Below are 22,783 nucleotides of genomic sequence, written 5' to 3'. Positions count from 1 at the left end.
TAAGTAAAAAAAAACAGTTCTTTAAGCACTATAAAGATGTGATATCATAAATAAATGCTAACTAAATTGATTTAAAGTACACTTATTTTGTTTCAGTAATTTATTTACTCAGTTAAAAATTATTTTGAGCAGAATTGTCCTTTTTAATATTTTAAATTATTATGAACTTCTAATGCCTTTTGTTTAATGTGTTTGCATGATTACGTGTACCTTTTCATATATAGTATACAATTTCTTAATTCTTACAAAGTAAATAAATTATAATTTATTGAAACAAAGTAATATAATATGATCAATAGATTACAGAGAAATATCAGCCTTCGCGTTCGCATAAAAACATATTGGAAGTATTGGCTATTTTTTTGTTATTATTTTTGTGACAAGAACCAGGAATAGATTTTGAAACAATTGGCCGTCAGAACAAATTTTTCTTAGACAATTAAGTGCCTAAACCTGGTCGTAACAAAATAATATTCACATTTTGAACATAATAGCATATAATCAGTTAAAGAAAAATTGACTAGAACGAACTATCACGTCCCATGGTTATCTAACTATACGAAATAAATCGAGGGGAACAACTGTTTTGTGGAACAAAAGGTAGTGGATCATATCACATAACGGCTAAAACTATCTTAGCCATGATAAATTTCAAGCAGCATGGACGACAATATTGTGATTGTGTATAATGGGTGTTGATTGGTTGGTAGACGTTTGTTTACAAAATTTGAGTCTTAACGGTCAAGAATCGAGATCCTATATTTCTATTGTCTACTACGGAAACGGTCTCATTACACAATACACAGTGAAGACTGTTTAGTGAGTTAGTGAATAACCTGTAAACACTACTTACAACTCATATATCGGCTGTCGGTTAAGTTTGAAATTTTATTGTTATTTGGTGTTGAATATATGTAGAGTGAATTGTGTACGTGTTAACTCATAACTGTAAATTGACTTAAATTCATAACAATTGTTATAACTATTACAAGTCATTTTTTATTCAATTCTACACATATTTTGACTCCATTAATAGTAATTTAATTTTTGCAAAATAACTGTTGACAATGGCAGACCATCTTCTCCAGAAAAAAAATGTTTCAAATGAAAAACCAATTGAAGTTTTCGTCAGAGTGAGGTATAAATAATACAATATCATATTGTTTCTTCAATGTTTTTTTTTAAATTATATAATATAAAGTATTTAGGTACGTTTAATAAAATCTGATAGAATAATTTTATTTTAAATAACCATGTACTTTTCTTTTGTTAAAAAATCAATTATAACAAATAATTTAAAAATATCGATTGTAATAATACATACATTTTATTCCTCTCATTTACAGCCTATATTATGATATTAAATAGATACTGAAGTATGTAACTTCAAAATTAGTATGAAGCTTAATTTAAAAATTACTTTTTAAATATTATTATAAAATTATAGATTAATGAATAACCATCATTTATGTATAATAATTTAAATTTATTTTTTATATACAATTATATTTTTAACTATATAGAACCGGACACTAAGTGTCCTTTTGTGTAATAGAAATCAGTAAATAATAAAAATAAAATTAGGAAAATAGTAAAGGTTATATACCTAAAATATATTACATATAAGTTTTATATTGTTATATAATAACAATAGTGGAAAATATAGATGGAAATTAAAATTCTGAAAGATTCAATTCTTCATTAAATATAATTTCATCAAGTATTGCATTGGAGTCAAAGAGTTCCTTATTTGTTTAAAGTACTAGTAACACAATATTAATATACTCAACATAAAATATTTAGTAATAGAATAATTATAATAGTATTATTAACCTATCACAATTTTGTTCAATTAGTACGTGCAAGATACATTTTAAATAATAATTTTATTTCATATTTTTAAAAGGCCTATGAACGATGCAGAAAAAAGTAAAGGCTTATCTGTGGTAGATGTTTCATCTAACCATAAAGAAATTATTGTAACAGAAAAAACAGTTTTAGCTGATCGTCGTACTAAAACATTCCATTTCGATAAAGTTTTTGGGCAAAATTCAAAACAAGTATTTATTATTTCATTATTTATTTACTAACTTACTTTAATTTTAATATTATTTCTGTTTAGGTTGATGTTTATAATGTTGTTGTATATCCATTAATTAAAGAAGTATTAGATGGATACAATTGTACAGTATTTGCATATGGACAAACTGGAACAGGGAAGACTTTTACCATGGAAGGGGATAGACTAAATGGACAATCATCAGTATCTTGGAATAAGGTATATTATGGATTAATTTTATAAACATTCTTATTAGACAAGTATAAATAAAATAAGTTATATTTTTTGTTAAGAGTATGTGATTTAGATGTGTGTTGTCTTTATTTTACCATATGTAAATATGAATCCATGTACGAGATGCTTGCTACAGTTTATTCGTTATTAATATTAGAAAAAATTTACATATCAAATTTGAATAGATTATCAGCTTGTGTGAAGATTTTTTTTCATATTATAATTGTACAAGTTGTTAGTACTTGAATAATTCATATCTCTTTTTAAAATAAACATTTAAACAAACCTCTGCTTATATAAAATGTATATTCTCTTACACAAATTTGATGATAATATGTAAACTTCCTTTAATATTAACCATCGATAAATTGTTTATAGTAAAAATCTGGTACATAAATTAGTTATGTTACACGTGTACAGAACAGGTGTAAAACTTCCTTAACACATTAACTGTCATGTAACCATGTATCATACTATATATTAGTATGCCAAACATTTTCCTATGTTATTCCTAAATAATTATTATAATATTATACTTGAAACAATATTTTAATGTTTGTAGTTATAATATGTTTATTAAATCAAATGAATTGTAATTATTCTTGCTATGTCACTGCAGTTTTTTAGTACATTATTGTAGTTCTGTATAAAAGTTAATAATTTAAAACAATTAAAACCATATTCATTTAGAGTCATGTGGCATGATATTAATAATACTATGAGCGTCAGTGGTCACATGGTGGTTAATACAAATATTAAATAATATAATAGCTATTTATTCAAATATTTATATTGTTAATGTTTGTGTTCAATGTTATAATAGTTTTCATTTTTACCAAAAATTGTTGAAATTATTAACGATTTTCTTATTTAACTTATTTCAGGACCCAATTTCAGGAATTATTCCACGAGCTCTAAGTCATATGTTTGATGAACTTAGACTCTTACAAGTTGAACATACTGTTAGAGCGTCATTTTTAGAACTTTATAATGAAGAAATTTTTGATCTTCTTTCTTGTTCAGAAGAACCCACTCATAAATCTCTTAGGTAAAAAAAAAAAAACCTAACTATTTTAATATCAATTTTAAATTGTAAAAATGTACACAATTATGTATAATATATAATGGACTCATTTTAATACAGGATTTTTGAAGAAAAAAAAGGTTCAGTAATTGTACGTGGTTTAGAAGAAGTTATTGTTAGTAATAAAAATGAAGTTTATAAATTACTTGAAAAGGGATCAAAAAGACGTCAAACAGCTGCTACATTAATGAATGCTCAATCTAGGTAAAATAATATAATATATAACTTGTCTTTATACTTTTTTATTGTGCAACTTTACTATGGTTATGTTTATGTTTAGTCGTTCACATACAATATTTACCATAACTGTTCATATAAAAGAGTCAACTATTGAGAATGAAGATATTGTTAGAGTTGGCAAGTTAAATCTTGTAGATTTGGCTGGTAGTGAAAATATTGGACGATCTGGTGCAATTGATAGACGTGCTTGTGAAGCTGGCAATATCAATAAATCTTTACTTACACTTGGTCGTTGTATAACATCACTTGTGGAACAAACTCCTCATGTTCCATACAGGTAAACAAATGAAATTTAATGATAATAAATTGCAATTTTAATTATATTATTTTGTAGAGAATCAAAACTTACTCGTTTATTGCAAGATTCTTTAGGAGGTAAAACTAAGACCTCTATTATTGCTACTATATCCCCATCACATTGTAATTTGGAAGAAACTATGAGCACTTTAGATTATGCTTCTAGGGCTAAGAGCATAAAAAATAAGCCAGAAGTAAATCAGAAATTTACAAAAAAAGCATTAATTCGGGTATGTATATAATTGTTTTTATAAATTTTAATATTTAACATGTCAATTGAGTTAATTCAAATAATTTTTTTAGGAATATACTGATGAAATAGAAAAACTTAAACGAGATTTAGTTGCAACTAGAGATAAAAATGGTGTTTATGTAGCTGAAGAAAATTACAATGATATGGTATTAAGATTAGAAAAAAATGAAGCAGACATCTGTGAAAAAATTGCTACAATTCGAGCTGTAAATGAAGAATTAAATAAAAAAGAAGTATGTTTCTGAATCATAATTTTATTCTGATACAAACTTTATAGTTGCAATAAATTTTAAATAATAATTTAATTCTTTTCTTTAAGGAAATTATGAGGGAATTAAAAGTTGATTTAATTCGAACAATGGATGAACGTGACAGAAGAGACAGTCTTATTGTTAAACTCGACAAAGAAGCTACAAACTTAAGGTCCTTAGCTGAAATTTATGAAAATGACATGAAATTACTTCATGATAAAATAGAACGCACAATGTATGTTAAATTTCTTATTTAATGTAAATTTATCCTTGACATTTATAATTTTTTCATATTCAAAATTATCTAGTGATGTGGAAAAAACAAATGAATCTGCCATTGAGAAGTTAAGAAATCGAGTAATGGAAACAAATACATCATTTTCAAATACATTATCGTTATTTGAAATTAAAAATAGAGAATATTTGGATATACAAGAAAAACTCAGTGGTAACATTATTTTTATTGTTAAAATACTTATATATGTCTGTATTATTAGACATATTATTGTTTATTCATTTCTAAAATATTTATTCTAGATGACATGCTTGATCAAAATACATCAATCAAAAATAATCTACAAGTAGTTATGAATAAGATAAATGATGATAATGATGCTACTATGAATATTTTCACTGTTATGAAGAAAAAGGTAATTTTTTGAAAATTCTATTTCATAAAAAATGTATTTTAACTATTTTTATTTTTAGGTAATGGATTTATTGAATCATGGAGAAAATGGAAAAAATGAATTGAATCAAACAATACAAAACTTGCTAAAGGAAATAGAACTTTTAGAAGTTAATATAATAGAGAAATCAGAAACAATAATTAATGTTACTACATCTATGAATTTATATCATAATACAATTTCAAATCACATTAATGAGGTATTTTATGATTATCTAATCTCTTATTTTTAATCTTAAAAAATTTTAAATAATATTTTTGCTTTAAAATATAAAGAGTTGATTATTCATTCAATTGAGAGAATTAAAAAGTTATTGGTTTTAATTTTTTTTTTGTTTCTGGTAACTTTTAATTGTATGAATAAATCTCCAAACCCTATCTAAAATTGCTTAAAATAAAACTCAATTTTATTTTATTTTATAGAAAATTATTTAGTTTAATACTATAAATAATAAATATATTACTAAAAATATTAATATTCTAGACAAAATCTTACAATAAAAATATAAATGAAGTGCTAAATGAAATTAAATATCGTTTGACTACTCAAGAAGCTTTTAATAAATCTATCGAAAATCTCTATGTTAACCGCTTGAAAAAATGCTATGAATCAATGGATATGGAAAAACAAGAAACATTAAAAGTAAAATTGTTATACTTAGCAAAAAATAAAGTACATAAACAATATAAAATACATTTTATATTTTTAGAAAATCCAAAAGATCAAGGACAATTATCTTAACTATAGCCTACAATTTCAACAATTCAATACTCAATTCTTAGAAAATATTCAAAATGCTGAAGAAACAAAAGTGTATGATGAAATACATTCAGAATTTAATGCTCAAAATAATGAAATATCAGAAATGTTTACAAACCAAGATAAAGGAATAAAAGATTTGATGCCATGTCTACTTACATTAGAAAGAATACATTTACAAAATTCTAATTTAATTAAACCGATTGAGCACAATATAAATGAGGTAAGTTAAAGTACTCATCTATTAAGAAATTTCATTTTTTGAACAATAAATAGTTTGTTTTTACTATACTGTGGAATATTTTGTTTCTTTGTAGGGCCGTTTAACAATGAATACCATAACTAATGGAGCTCAATTAAAAAAATTATCAGAGAAATGCATTAATAACAAAGATGAACTAACAAAAATTTCAACTGTAATGAATAAAGAATTAAGTCATTTGACTCGAGGAATAAAAACTCATGTAGAAACTGCCAATGATGATGTTTTGGTAATAAACTTAAATATTTTATTCTTAAAGTAAACAAATTTTAATTTAAAATTTTAATTATTCAGAAAACAACAAACAATGTGTCCCAAACACTTCTTGATGCTAAAAAAATTATGGATGATTTTGAAAATATTTCAAAAGAATATCACACAAATTTTTCAGTAATCAAAGAAAAACAGAATGATTGTTTAGGCACTGGCAGCTTATGTGTTAAAGAAGAATTCTTCCGACAAGAAACAAATATTAACATGTTTTTAAACGAATCAAAACAATGCACACCATTAGGTATGATTGTCAAATGAAAATTAAATATTTTTACTACAATTATGTTTTTAATAATTTATTATAGGAAGTACCCCAAAAAGAAAACAATTTGACACTCCAGATTTTGTTAATACAACATTAAGACGTGACATTATTCAAAATTATTTAGTTGATTATAATGAATCAGTAATGAATTCTATACCTTCATCTGTTAATTCTAGCACACAATCCTTAAATGGATCTGAATCCAATTTACCATCTAAAGAAAATAGTCCTAAAGCCTTAAAGGTAAACATTTTATAATAAAATCAATATAATTAATAACTTTTTATGATTGTTTTAGATATATAAAGAAATTTTACATTTTATGTTACCTTTATATTTCAGAAACACGAGAAAAAAAGAGAAAACCAAAAATTCAGAAAAATGAACAAAATATTGTCAGAACGCAATTAAATTTTGACTAGTTTTTTAGGTAAATTATTTTTCTTGATATAATATTTGAGATTAAATTTCAACAATGAAGATTAAATTTTTAATTACATTTTTATAATTTAGTGTTATTATAATTTTTTTTTTTTTATATATATATATAAGTGCTGCTTTTGCATTTTATTTGAAATACAATTATGATTTTTTTTTTTCACAAATTCTCTTATACTTTTTGTTAAAAAAAATTATACTTATATTATTTAAAATAATGTATACTTTTTTGTCATTGTGTAATGTGTACAAAACTTGGTTTGTTGCTATATTTATTTGTGTAATATGAAGATAAAAATGTATTTTTTAAATTCTTTTTAGTTTACTAAAATATTTTTTTTTTTTTTACAAGAATTTTTGTATTCATAAAAACAAGAATTAAAAAGTGTTTAATTATTTGTTAACTTTTTGTTTTGTTTTTTATAAGTACCTGACAACTTTAATTTGTACAATACATATTCATTGCAATACAATTCTTTTATAAGTTTAATATAATATCAGTAATGATATTGTGATGGTAATTCTCAAATGTATCTTCTAATGTGAGATTATTAGTTTACTATTTTATACCAATTTTCTAACTATTGTGGTGATTATTTTAGTAAATATTTATACAATTTCTGAAGTCATAATGTTATGTTATGAAAGTCAGTTAAAAGTTTTCCTATGGAGAAATAGTAAAATATACTACTATTTAGATGAGTATAAGGGGCTTAACTATTTTATTAGACATTGTTCAGAGATTACACAATGAGTTAAATCAGTGTCACAATAGTTTAGTTAGAATACAAAATTGTCAATATTGCTAATTAACTATAAATATATAATTTTTATATCTATATCTTGATATACATGTATTTCTGATACATTATTTAAAGAAAGTAAGGACTCATTTTTATGCTTATTTGTAATATTGATTATTAAAATATTAATAATTTATGACATTTTTGAAAATAATTAATTTTACATAATTACAATTTCTTATTTTTTTTATATATAATATTAATCTAATAAAATAAAAGCTGAACTTAAAACTTTTATTTTCATGTGGTAGTTGGAACTTAATTTTTGTGGTTTAAGGAACTATTATCCTGAGAGTTGCTCGATATTTTGTTTTTAACACGCAACCCCTAAGCCAAAACAATAGTTCAGTTGCGACAAATGCCACACTACGTAAGATGGATAATTTGCTCTGCGAAGACCCGATTTGTTGAAATAACCAAAAGGAAAATCCGAGGTTCACACTTCACCCGTTCACCCATAGATTTCGTAAATACGCGCGTCTGAGTCCCGAGCCAATTACGTTTGGGAAACCCTTGACGAAAACACGCCCATCAGAAGCATAATAATATAAAATAAACCGTCTACAACATTGACAACAACACAATGTTGGTGCCCTAGTACTCGGTAGTACGAAATTTTAGCGATTGGGAGTTATCTGATATTTCTTTGTTGTTTTTATTTAATTCTGTGGTACGATTAATTAATTTCGAAAACCGTCAAATGGAAACCGACGCGCACATGATGTCACAGCAGTATGCACAAGCTCCTCAACCAACACAAATACAACACCCACCAGCTCCTCAACCAAGTACGTTCTATTCTACCTACAATCGGTTAAGTCCGTTCTGTCTAAAGTGATCATCAACGTTTACGACTTTGGTTTTCGACTTGATAGCCTACTTATGTACCAGACTGGCATATAGCGGTCTGGGGGACGCGATCGTTGATCATTACGTGCACAGTAGCGGGGTGGGGACTTTGAACGTACGGATTATCGTCCGTCCGTCTTGGTCTGGAAATATCGTAGACAAACGGGACTCAGGATTTGTGGTCTGTCGGAATCAATCATGGGTCAAAATATTTACGAATTGATATAAAATACCTAACCTATAAAAATTTCAAATCCTTTTTCCAATTGCGAAAGAATAACAATATTAAAAATATATATTTATCTCTATAAATTATAATAATAATACCAAGTCCCTTGCGGAGTTATCCGAATGCAGTTTGCAGACCAACTGTGACAAAATGTCGCAGCTCGCGTAACGTTTTGTCGTTTCGATTTTCATTTTTCTATTTGTAAGCTTAATAATTATTAACAACATTTCATGAGGAATGTTCTTTATGAATTCAACTGTGGTACACTTCGGAATAGTATTTGTTTCATCTTAGTACCTAGTTTATTTTCTTGATTTAAGCCAGAGAAATGCAACAAACCAGTGCACCGACATCAGCTGATGCCTGTTTGAGCATAGTACACAGTTTGATGTGTCATCGACAGGGATGGGAAAGTGAAGGATTCGCTAAACGAGCCATTGAATCACTAGTTAAAAAGTTAAAGGTAAATACTTAACAGACAATTAAAATTAAGTTTTTTTCTTACTTGAGTTAATGTAATTTTAAAATTTTAATAGATGAAATCTTAACTTAACATTCTATTATAATATTAATTTAATGTATTCCTTATAATTGTATAATATTTAAGTAATTGATGTTTACTTTTACATATTACTTAGGAAAAAAGAGATGAATTAGATAGTCTTATTCTTGCAATAACCACAAATGGCTCACATCCAAGTAAATGTGTTACAATTCAAAGAACATTAGACGGACGGTTACAGGTGAGTGATTATATTAGCTTACTCATAAACATTGTGCTAATACATTTTATTGAATATATAATCTTTATTTTCAAAGCCAAATGTACTTGATATTGCAAATTATTATTATTATTTAAGAAATTTAATATCACAAGCATTTATTTATCACCTATTGAATAAATAGTAATTATTATTTATAATTCAAATTTTATTTTATTATAGGTAGCTGGACGTAAAGGTTTTCCGCACGTTATATATGCAAGAATTTGGCGATGGCCAGATTTACATAAAAATGAACTCAAACACTTAAAGTACTGTCAATATGCTTTTGACTTAAAATGTGATTCTGTATGTGTTAATCCATATCATTATGAACGGGTTGTATCACCAGGCATAGGTAAAAATTAACTGTTTAATTTTAATATTATGATTATTAAGTCTAGTAACTGTTTAGATTTAAGTGGTCTAACGCTACAAAGTGGTACATCTACTAATGGTTCTGGCCGAATAATTGGCCTAAGAGATGAGTATACAGCTGGTGGGGGAGGAATGTCTCCTTCTCCACCTGGTTCTAGTCAAGTTAGTAGTTCCAATATGGACAGTGATGTATCTGGAAATAGTCCAGCTGTGACCGTACAACATCACTTACCACCTTTATACCACCAACAAAACCCAGCCACTGATGTATCTCAACAATCAACTGTCCCTCAAGCTGCTGGTAAGAATTAACTTTGAAAATATATTTAAATTCATGAAATAATAATTGCATGATATTGATGGTTAATATTTTTATATTACCAAATATTTAGTATTGACTTGAATTATTTTATAGTTTTGCATGTGTAGTTATTAGTAGAACATAATTATTTGTAGGAGATATTGGTATGTTTCGGCCTACACTACAGCAGCAACAACGTCCTAGTCATCAAATTGGTATAAATTCTCAAGTACAGGTTAAGACTGAATCATGTAACAATTGGATGCCGGGTACACCATCACATATACCCCCCAATAGTAAGTTTACTTGGGTTCTGAAATACATTAATATAATAATAAATTAAATTAAATCATCCTGTTATTTATTTCATATCATATTTATATCAAGGTATAATTTTGATCATCTTTCAAATATTCATTTTAAAATTGTTTATTTATCATTCAATTTATTCCTGAGTTAACCAACTGTTATATAATTTTCAATGATTTAGTTGTCCATATTTAATTTGTTTAGTTATGCTTTATGATAAGTGTTATCGCTCAATTTAGATTTTAAAAAAACAATTCAATGGTTAAAGTCAAAACTTCTGATGTTTTCTTAAAAATTATTCAACATTAGTAGTTGCTTAGAATGACAAAAATTGTATATTATTGCAAATTTAATTTATTTCTGATTTTTTTTTAGTACAACTTAGTTTAACATTTTAATAATTTACTAAGAAAAATTATTTTTGATCAATTAATATTGTTTATCACGTTTTCTATAAGATATTGAGTATAAAAAGTCAGCCAAATTAAATCAAAATGTATATTTTATTTGTTTACATTATTTATCCTATTGAATGTCTTGTGTTATTATTTGTTTTATTTGCCTTTGTAGTTAATAATAGGTAAATATTATTTAAACATAGTCAAAGTATACCATAAAGCTTTTGAATATACATATTTATACTATATAGAAAATATATTATTATTAAGCTACTTATTAGTTTGTCTAACACTTTTGAACCTAGTAAAAAGTAGATAAATAATTTTTGCTAATTTTATGAATAAGTACTAGTTAATCATTTTTTTTATTATAGGACCACCGAACATGCCATTACAAAATCCCAGTATGTTCCCAGGACAAGAAGAAGAAAACTTATGTAAATACATACTCATATTACTATACTCTGTTCTGAATAAGTTTGGAAAAACTCACGCTACCGCCTCCCAGTCGAAGTGCTGTGATGGGTTAGCAAGTAATGTTACTCATTGTTGATGCAGGCCGCATGACTGCATCTGTGTGAACTACTTTGTGGTTTCATCCTCATTTTCCAAACTTATTTGGAATAAAGTATATTTAATAAAACTATTTTTAATAAACTAAGTAATATTTTTTATGTTAAATTCAGTACCTAGTCAAACAATGACACCTCATGATTATCAAGGACCTACTGCCACAATGCCTGGTACAACAACAGGTAATCGACCAGTACAAAGCACACTTACTTATACACATTCAATGCAACCACCACACCCAACATTTTGTGAGTATAATATTTAATATACATCCTTCTAAAGTTTTATATTATATTTAAATATATCTTAAATGTAATTGTATTGTTATTCTAGGGGGAGTTTCTGAAATGGGATTGAGTGGCTTATTATCGTCCCAGCCAGCTCCTGAATATTGGTGTTCAATTGCTTACTTTGAATTAGATACTCAAGTTGGAGAAACATTTAAGGTTACATCCACTTGCCCTCATGTCACAGTTGATGGTTATGTTGATCCCTCTGGAAGTAATAGATTTTGTTTGGGAGCCCTTAGTAATGTTCACAGAACAGAACAAAGTGAAAAAGCTAGGTAAAAATAATTAACGATATAAGTTATCTGATAAACTATAAAATATAAGCTTGTGATTTACCTTATCAATTGATTTTAATCTTATTAATAAATAATGTATTTTAAAGGTTACATATTGGGAAAGGTATTCAACTAGACCTGATTGGAGAAGGAGATGTTTGGTTGAAATGTCAGAGTGATCATTCAGTTTTTGTACAGTCATATTATTTAGATAGAGAAGCTGGACGAGCACCAGGAGATGCGGTCCATAAAATTTATCCTCATGCATACATTAAAGTATATATTTTCATAACATATATTATAGATAATTTTGTTGTTTTTTGTTAATATAATACGTTTTAAATTATTTAGGTTTTTGATCTAAGACAGTGTTATAGGCAAATGCACCAACAAGCCGAAACCGCTCAAAATGCAGCTGCTGCACAAGCAGCTGCAGTGGCAGGACATTTAGCAGGACCTCATAGTGTAGGAGGTATTGCTCCAGCGATAAGTATGTTGATGTGCTTTATGCTACTAAACATATTAACCACCTATCATATAATTTATAATTATATTTTAAAACTTGTTTAAGGCTTAAGTGCTGCAGCAGGTATTGGAGTAGATGATTTAAGAAGATTGTGTATATTAAGATTAAGTTTTGTAAAAGGTTGGGGTCCTGACTATCGACGAAGTAGCATTAAAGAGACTCCGTGCTGGATAGAAGTATGTAATTCAAAAATAATTAAATTTAGTTTAGTGTTTAAAAATAATAATATAACACAGGAGTGATCATTAGATCATTTATTTTTTAAGATAAGAGGGGGTGTCATAATAAGTAATTATAATCAACAACCACATACACATATCCTTTTTTTTTTGGTTAGACACTACATAAAAATCAATATTAATTTTCTTTCATTTTATCTATTAAAAAATAATCTTATAAAATTTGTAAACATTTTAAAATTTTTAATCAACAAAATTAATAATACAAATGAAATTGATTTTAACCAGTCTTCCAACTTTATCTTTCTATGTTTTTGTCTAGAAAATGATACAACAATTAGATGAACGTCAATTGATTTATGTTTTTCTATGTTCAATACAACTAAACTATTTAATTGTATTTTTTTCATAACATAAAAAATTTTTAGTCAAAGTTAAAGTTGATAGATAGAAAATAGTTCAGCTGTTGCTATTGAAATAGGAAGAGTGGTGAAATTGTATAATAATATTTTAATATTTGAAAAAAAATTACCAGAGTTATAATGCTTAAACAGAATTTTGTATTTTTCTATAAATATATTTCTGCAGATAATTCTAATTCTGAGTTAGAAACATATTAATTATACAATTTTACTTATCTAATATATTTTTAGTATTGTAAAAATTAATGTACACAGATCATGTTTAGATCTTCTGTGAAATAATTTAAACAAACCTATTACTAAGTTGATACTTGATTTCAAGTATCATGTACTCTAAAAATTGTATAAGCATTACAATTTTAAATACAAACTATTGTATTATTTCTTTGAGTTTATTTTGCACGAAGAAGAAGAATTTTTTCCCCTTTTTGTGTTCATCATTATTTTGTTCTATTGTACTCTAATAATAAATTATATTACATAGTTTTTTTTTAGATTACTGAAATTAATTAATTTTATAGGTCATTTTTTAATATTTTTTTTCACGCATGATGAATCTATCCATAAATAACACATTCTAGTATTCTACACTTTATCTCAATTTCCAATATTTTGTTATTTATGTAATTTCTAATTGGTGGTTCAATTACTATCAAAGACAAAAATAATGGTAAATTTTATTATTTTTCACAAAAAAATTAAAAACAACACACAGTGCAAGAGACCTGCTTAGCACCTAAGCACCCTTTCCTCTAGATTTGTCCCTGAAAACACAACTCTAATTTATATTTACAATTATTTTAAGGTTCATTTACATCGAGCATTACAACTTTTGGACGAAGTGTTACACTCAATGCAAATAGATGGCCCATCAAGAGCTTGATTTCAACTAGAAACTCAAAATGTTCAAACGTAGTAACTAATATGTTATGTTTAAGAAAAAATGGTTACTTGTTTTGTAAAAAGAACAATGTTGATTTTACTAGATTTTTCATGTTGTGTTTATCCGACATAACATAAGGGCCTTGGTAAAAATTATTTAGTTTTTCCTGTATACATTTATTTTGTTTATTTTTTTTAACACAAAAACTGTTAATAATCAAACAGGTCCTAAACATTTTTTAAATTTTATATATATTAAAGGTTACGAAAATCATCTACCTTAAGTGTAAAGTAACAGGTTTCCATCATTATGAGTTATTACTATATATTTTTTACCTATAACTTGATTTTGAACCATTGTTTTTTTTTTATTATTTATTTTTTTTTTTCTAAAAAGCAAATATAAAGATATTTTATACTTGCATTTAAATACTCCATCCTATGTTGCTTGTTACATTTATAGAAACCAATATTTTTTTTATTTATACATTTTGACGATTTAGAAAGTTAAACCAATTTAAAAAGAATCATTTTTAGATTTATTATTTGGAAATATTTCTTTACCCCCAAAATAAAATGTTTTTGCTCTTTATAGAGCTGACATTTTATTTAACCTCATTTCTCAACTACCTCAAACTCCTTTATTATACATATAAATTATAAATACATAGTATAGATGTAGAGTATACTCCATTTGCGTTTAGAAGTGACTCAGGTGGCCGACTTTTGCACATTGGCATGGTACTGTTTTGTATTTATATTACTAGTGATTGATTAAGGAGGGAAAACAATTATGTATATGACCTATGTGCCACAGACAAAAACTGGTCACCACCCCGGGTCGCTTCTAAACATGAATGGAATATAGTTACTGCCAATTGTGCCCCATTAATATAGAGTAAGACTAACAGTCTATATTCTGTTTTTATAAATATAAATGTACTTATTTATATTTTAAAATATCTGTATTTATTATCATTCACAATTAAGAAAAAAAATTGAAACTAATGTATGTTATAAGAAGTGAATTGTTTTTTATTTAATAACAAGTGTTCAAACATTTAAATGTTAATATTATTCTCTATTTATAATTATAAAAAACATACTGTGTATAGTTTATTGTGTACTTATTATAATTATTTTATTGTACACTTAAAATAATGTAAAAGTTGAATATTTTTAAATTTTTTTTTTTTACTGACGGTTACCAAAACATTTATTTCTGCAGAAAATTATTTTTCAATATGTTAATGTAAAATGTTTTTATATTAATGCGGATGTCTATTTTTATTGTTTTTGCACTTTTTATTTTACAATTTTGTTAAGCTCTACAATAGATAATTGATAATATATATTATATAAATATGCATAAAATCTGTATTCAAAAGTATACTTTTTATATATTAATGTGATAATTGGTATTATTTTCATTAACAATCCAATATATAAAAAGAAAAATAATGTAGTATAGATTATTTAGAATGATGATTCATAATAAAAATAATTTTATAATAAAATATTGTCTATTTTATACATATCATTATCATTATATTCTTTATTTCCATAATTTAGTAGTAAATGAGTCACCAAGATAGCAAGATACAACATAATATATTATCAGTTGGCTGCGCAGAATTCTTGCCAATAACTAAAAAATTTCAGTTTATCCTTCTCCTTTTTTTATTTGTACAGTTTTGTAGGTGATACTATTCCCATACACTATATTGTAAAATATTTGAGTAAATATTATTAGTTAAACATATTTTAAATAATTTTTTTTAATCCATCAATTTGTATTTTCAATTCAATCACGTTAGAAAAAAAAAATGGGAATTGGATATGTGATTTGAGTTAGAAAATGTTACCTATTTTTCTATTCTAAAATATAAAATAAAAATTTTCTAGAAGTTTAATTTTTATTTATAAAATGATCTATATTCTATACAATTAATGTAAAACATAAAAATGCTATAATAAACTGTTTTATTGATTTATACGATACCAACACTTATTATTTAAAAATATTGAATGTATTCAAATAATAAGCTCTTATAAATTCATAACAGACTGTTAGAAAACTATATTTTTACATAGCAGTATAGTAGATATGAGTTAACGGGTGACGCAGGGTACAGACTCCCTTTCAAAAAATGTTCATGCGAAACCAATCAAATAATAATTATATCTTAATGCAAATTACATTTCAATATTCAAACACTCACTCTTCATTATCATTCTTTGCTATGGAAATTAAACATTAGATTCCTATTGGCTACTATAAATTATACATACATTTTAAACAACAAAAAAATTTGGAAATTTTCATGATTTTGACAAATATTTAATATTATCAACACTTGAACTCAAATAATTTTAAAAAAAATCGTTCTAAATTATTTTTCGTTTTCTAAATAAGGTACTAAAAAAAATACTGGGAATTTTTCGTCTCCCCAAAGTACTAGCTATAAATTCATACTTCTTCCAAAAAATATATTGAAGTTCCAAAGATTCAAGATGTGATATGGTAGGCAAAAAAAATAAAAAATACCTAATTCAAATAATTCAATAAAACTGAATGGAATACCTATACTAGCCACTGAGCCACTAAATCATGGTTATTGTTTAAAAACCACTAACCCATTATTTATTCATTAAATGTTAGGGACAGTTCAAGCAGCGACCTGGGCCAGGTCACCTGACATTATGTGTCTATTTTATTGAAAATTAATCAATTTTTTAAACAACTCATGCTCTATGTATGTTTTCATTGTTTAAATATATTTCAATCAATGGTACCTATTCCTTATATTACCTGTACTAAATATAGATTTGCATACATGTATATTTAACTGGGCATATTTAAGCCGTGACCCCCAAGTTAAGTCGAAGTTGGGGGGAGGGGCCACAGGACCTGTACCGTTACATTAAAGAGAACCTCTAACTTTTACAAGCCCAAGGAACACCAAGCTTCATGCTACGCCAGTGATATTTAACCATGATATCACTTAAGTTTTCCTTCGTTTTTTATTACTGAACAGCGGAGCCAATTCATATAGGTATGTTTATTGATCGAAATCGTTTAATTGGAGATTACACTATTTCAAAAACCCAGATTAATTTTAAAGGTTAACATTTATAATAGGTCAATAGGTGAGTAAATGGTAGGTAGGTATGTACTCATAAAGTCATACATGGGCGATTGTAAACTCCGCCAGAATCCGGTTAAAATAAAAAGGTAATAAAAGGTCAAATGTAAACTCCGCCAGTTTTTTTTCTTACCCATCAAGGGGTATATATGTAAACTCCGCGGAATCAAAAAAATTAGAAATAAAAAAAAAATGACAGTGTTACAAGACGCTATTAATAGATACACTAATGGAGTATGGAGTAATATAAGACTTAGAATATTTATAAATTGTATCACATCATTTTAGTTTACATACATGACATAACTATATATTTTTGGATTATTAGGTATAACGATTATTTATTATGATTTTTTTGAAATGACTATAAAAAAAAATTAGCTTTCCAAAAAATCTTTAAAATTGAATACAAAGTTTATTATAAGTTGTACTTATCGTAGTAAAAAAAAATAAAAAATCGTAAGTCACAATTTTTGTTTATAAGCATTTAAAGTTCAAATGTTTACAAAATATATCAAAATCGCGAAAAATTGCAAGGAATTTTGAAGTTGAAAATTCGTAAAATTTTTGTTATTTATACCTAAGGTTAAAAAACCCAATACAAGGTTATTCATAAGTTTTCCTTAAGTACCTAACTGAAAAAAAAAATTCCAGCATCAATATAGAAAACATATATAAGACAATATATAATAAGTATTTTATTTATATTATGGCATTATTTATTCACAAATTTCATTATTTGCTTGCAGAAGCCGACTGGCTTGGTTAACAGTACCTAGTTGTATCATAGTTGGGTAAAATAGACTAAACAAGTTTTATTTTTTAAATTCATTTTGAAACATAATTTTTTAATAACAACGTAGTCTTTTTAACAACTTGAAACTATGTAAAAAAATGTTTTAAAAAACATGAATGCTTTTTGAAATAATGAGTGTTTTATGATAAAAGAATCACCCTGTATACGTAAATAATTGCGGATGTGTATAATTTTGTAGGTATTCCCACCTAAATATTTTTTATTCATAATGTAATAGTGATTGATATTTTGAATCAGTTAAAAAAGTGAAAAATAGAAGTTAGTAAAATTACTATATAAAAAATTTTTTTTATTTATTAAAATTAAAATGTTTCAGCATATTACATGCTATTACAAGTTTGATTACCTACCAATCACAAGTTATAAATTACAATTTTTAATTGCAGTTAGTTATTGATCTTTGTCTTCGCTTGATTCAGAAAGAAGGAGATCTTGCGGTAGACGTGATTTAAACACCGATTTTTTGTTTCGTTTCCCAGGTTATAAAATATAATTGTATATTTACATCAAGGTTATTGAATTTAATTTTTAGTCTATCTCGGAGTAAAAGGATTCCTGTATCATTATGAATTTTTCTATTTAATAAATTTTAATAATGCTTAAATTTAAAGAAAAATCATAACACATAAAGTTTATAATCGTAAATCTCTGATCGTTGTGATCTAGAAGTTGTTTTTTGCGAGATTATATTACTTCACAACTTCACACTACGGCCAAAGGACAGAGACGGCTTAAAAACTGTTGCCACAAAATTAAACTATACTACTATAGAGATGCGTTACTGCGTTACTAACCACTATGTCAATTAAATAGGTTGAAATTGAATACTATATGTACTTATAGACCTATGTTCTTATAAGATTAAATACTAATTTAATTTAGTTCAATGCAATATGCAAGTGTATTATTCACTATTGTACACATTTGAGGAGGGGGATTCTTAATTTTTCGCACCATTTTGCAAATTCCTGTCCATCAGTCTCATTCAACTACTGCTACAGTAATACACTTTGCAGTACCCATATCTGGTCGCATATTTTTCTCATCGGTTTCAAATTGTTTTCCGGTGTATTCTTACAAGTAGTGTTCTCTTCGAAAGTTCCAACTACTAACTATTAAACCTATTTCACCGCCTTTTCTCTTGCAATAAGCTTTGAAAATATTTTAATGATTTTATAAGTCCTTAATTTTTAATAATTGATTTATATACTCATAAATAAAAAAATAAAACAGTAATTCATTGTGTAAATATGATTTTCAATTTATTCACATTTTAATAACAAATCAATATATATATATATATATAATTGATATAGACATGGAGTTTACAGGATCGTGAATCTCTGCAATCACTGTGATCTAGAAGTCGTATTTTACGAGATTATAAAACACCGCAGTTGTACACTAACTAATAACTACTAAGGGACAACAGATTATTTAAAATCTGTTACCTGAAAGTTGAAACTTTACCACTAGAGATGCGTTACTTACCACAATGTCATTTATACAGATTGAAGTTGAGTTCAATGTATATTTTATAGACCTTTACCTAGTTTTATATGACTTACTACTAATTTAGGTAAATTATGCCATATGCAAGTGTACTATACACCTACATTTTGGGGAGAAGGATTCTTGATTCTCATGACCATTTTGCAAATTTCTGTTCAACCGTCATATTTTACTGTTGCTACAACACTCTTTAGTACCTATATGGCTATATCTAGTTGCTTATTTTTTTCAGTCTTCTCGGAGTATTCTTACAAGTAGTGTTCTTCTCGATGGTTCTAACTACTTATTGTTGAAACTATTTTAGTGCCTTTTCTTTTAAATCTCTCTTGCAATAAGCTTTGAAATTTTTTTAACGATTTTCTAAGTCGTTAATTTTTAATAATTGATTTATATACTCAAAAATAAAACAATAATTCATTGTATAAATACGATTTTCAATTTATTGATATTGTTATTAAAAAATAACAAATCAAGGTATATATTGATATAAATTTAAAAAAAGATCAATTATTTTCAGAAAAAAATTCGCCAAATGGGCTAACAATAGATATAATACATTTTGATAAATAAAACAGTGTACAAAATGGTATAAACAATTATGATAAGTATAGAAAGGTGAAACGAATGAGATAAAAAATGATCCGGAAAAAAACTTGCCATATGGGCTAACATGATGAGTAAATAGGTAAAATACATTTTCAATAATAAAAAAATGAAACAATGTATATAAATGAAAAAAAAAATAAAATTTGAACAACAAGAAAACAATGACAATAATGATATAACAATAAAACAATAATAACAAAAAATGGAAAAAAAACATCAGCAGAATGATACGAGATGGCGATTCGGTGCCAAAATGCAATATGTTATAGGCCACTGGTCGCCTCCGCAATGTTTTCCGACCAGCCCACGAACAGACGAGTGACACGAGATCGTTTCGCTCGGCCGCACGATACGACGACCACTAGACGGCAAGTCGAGGCCCGACATCTTCAGCCGCGGGAGCGATGGTTGACGGCGAGCGGGCTAGTGCGCGTCAAACGGCGGTGCAGACGGCGACTCCTGTACGAGCGACGGAGACCAAAACGGCACGGGGCGAGCGAAGAAGATATTTTGAGCCTGCGGAATCGGCGGCCACCGGATGGACGCGACCCGGCCGGCTGCGGTTCGCTTCGCGACGAAAAAGAGAGTGATGCTCTCCGCCTCGTCACTGGCGTGTCCCGTAGTCGGCCACGTCTGTCATCCGCAGTGACAGTCGGAGTCGCGCGCCGCCGGGCCCCGTGAAATGCACGGTTTCCACGGGTCCGTGTTCCTAGCTCAAAACAATATATATATATATCGTCATCACTCACCCCGTGGCAAACAGTCTCCGCTGCCTCCGTCGTGACGAATCTTCATAATTTTTCGACTTTATTAGTTATTAGTGATGACTGATGTTTATGAGTTATGACATAAGTACCTACACAACTATAACTACAGAGAAATAAGAATAATATTATCAGACTTACCTAATTACTTATCACACTTGCCAATTGCCATTAAAACCTACAAATCTATAAATAATACTCTATAGACAAGGGGTCCTCAATTAATATTTTTGAAGTGCCACATTAAGGATCTGAAAATTTTTCACGGGCCATCAAAATTCTAAGTACATATTTACCATTATTTAAAAACCAATAATATTTATCAAAAATAATAATTTACAATAATAACACATATAATATTGTCATAATATGTGTTATATATTATTTGTCTGCAGGCCGGATAAAATGTGTTCGCGGGCCGCCATATGTGTGACCCATGCTATAGACCAGCGTTTCTCAACCTGTGGTACTCGTACCTCTGGGGGTACGTAAGAAGGTATGAGGGGGTACGTGAAAAAAACTTATTTCATAATATCTTATTTGTGTTATATGTGATGTGTGAATATACGATAAATAGGCATTTGGGGTACGTAAAGCAGTGGTGAGAGATCAAGGGGTACGTACATGAAAAAAGGTTGAGAAACGCTGCTATAGACTATAACCGTGATTTAACCACTGAATTGTAAATTGGTTGGGTTAAGTGAGTAGGTAGGTAAAGAGCGCATGCCGCATAAAATCAAAATATGGTTAAATGCATGACTAAATGAATAGTCATGGTTAAATGTTAAATGTACAAATGTAGTACCTATGTATACCAACTAATGTTTCAATTAGAGCGTAAATAAATAGGTAATACATTTTTTCTATATTCATTTTGTACGAAAAGAAAACAAATTTAGTACTTCTTAGTCTTAAATAAATGAAGTTTTTAAAAATTGAATACGTCCTTTAAAAAAAAAAAAAAAATACCTGCTAGTTGTAATTTAATTCACTTATGAAAACCATTTTTAAAAATGTAAATACCACAGATTGACACTTGGTAGACTGTATGCAAATTATGAGAATCAAATAATAATTTAATATTACAAAAATGTTCATATTATAGTCGTGTATTTATACTTTTCAGTAATAGTAAGTACATGAATGTTCTGAATCCCATTCAGTTGAAGGTAGATTCAAGTAGGTACCAATAATTACTGTTTTAAAGAGTACTATTATATAAAAGTTTTAATACCTATATTATTCATTTGCATGTAATCTGTGCCCTGTGGTATTAACATTTTTCAAAATATTTTTCTTGCATAATTTAAATTAATTAAAAAACAAGGTTTTTGAAAAAAAAAATGTATTGGTTACTATTTTTTTTAATCGTTATCTATTATTCAATTGTTTTACATAATATTATGATGACGATATTTATTTTTAATTTCATATTCTTATAGAGAACTTTTTTCTGAAAATATCGATTGAAACCTGAAATTGGAACAAGTAATCAATTACTACAAAATAGAAGTACCTATTTAAAGTATTAATTTGTAGAATGAGTGGATTAAGATTTTTCGAGTTATCACTGAATACAATATTTGATATCACTCAACTCAACAAGACAACAACACGTACTATCAAATGAGTTGGTACAGTTCTATGGTTCTATAGGTA

General features: G+C 27.0%; 2 protein-coding genes across 2 annotated transcripts; both read left to right on the top strand.

The window, feature by feature from the left end:
* Positions 1–783: 783 nt before the first annotated feature.
* LOC113552334 (kinesin-like protein KIF11-B) lies at positions 784–7,077 on the top strand. Its single transcript, XM_026955182.2, has 18 exons — positions 784–1,138; positions 1,907–2,060; positions 2,123–2,278; positions 3,178–3,341; positions 3,438–3,581; positions 3,658–3,894; positions 3,952–4,144; positions 4,218–4,400; positions 4,487–4,653; positions 4,727–4,866; positions 4,956–5,068; positions 5,127–5,306; positions 5,591–5,749; positions 5,817–6,089; positions 6,184–6,357; positions 6,423–6,642; positions 6,707–6,909; positions 7,009–7,077. Exons 1-18 carry the CDS (start codon positions 1,068–1,070, stop codon positions 7,075–7,077), a joined length of 3,000 nt encoding a protein of 999 aa, XP_026810983.1. The 5' UTR covers positions 784–1,067.
* Positions 7,078–8,491: 1,414 nt separating this feature from the next.
* Positions 8,492–15,317, top strand: LOC113551348 (mothers against decapentaplegic homolog 4-like). Its single transcript, XM_026953544.1, has 13 exons — positions 8,492–8,695; positions 9,306–9,448; positions 9,624–9,728; positions 9,930–10,104; positions 10,162–10,425; positions 10,581–10,721; positions 11,507–11,569; positions 11,819–11,953; positions 12,039–12,270; positions 12,378–12,546; positions 12,622–12,760; positions 12,842–12,972; positions 14,203–15,317. The coding sequence occupies exons 1-13, from the start codon at positions 8,608–8,610 to the stop codon at positions 14,278–14,280; spliced, it is 1,863 nt and encodes a 620-aa protein (XP_026809345.1). The 5' UTR covers positions 8,492–8,607; the 3' UTR covers positions 14,281–15,317.
* Positions 15,318–22,783: the final 7,466 nt, after the last annotated feature.

This window comes from Rhopalosiphum maidis, chromosome 2, assembly GCF_003676215.2.
Source record: "Rhopalosiphum maidis isolate BTI-1 chromosome 2, ASM367621v3, whole genome shotgun sequence".
NCBI lineage: Eukaryota > Metazoa > Arthropoda > Insecta > Hemiptera > Aphididae > Rhopalosiphum > Rhopalosiphum maidis.
This window is presented reverse-complemented; position numbering and strand designations above follow the sequence as displayed.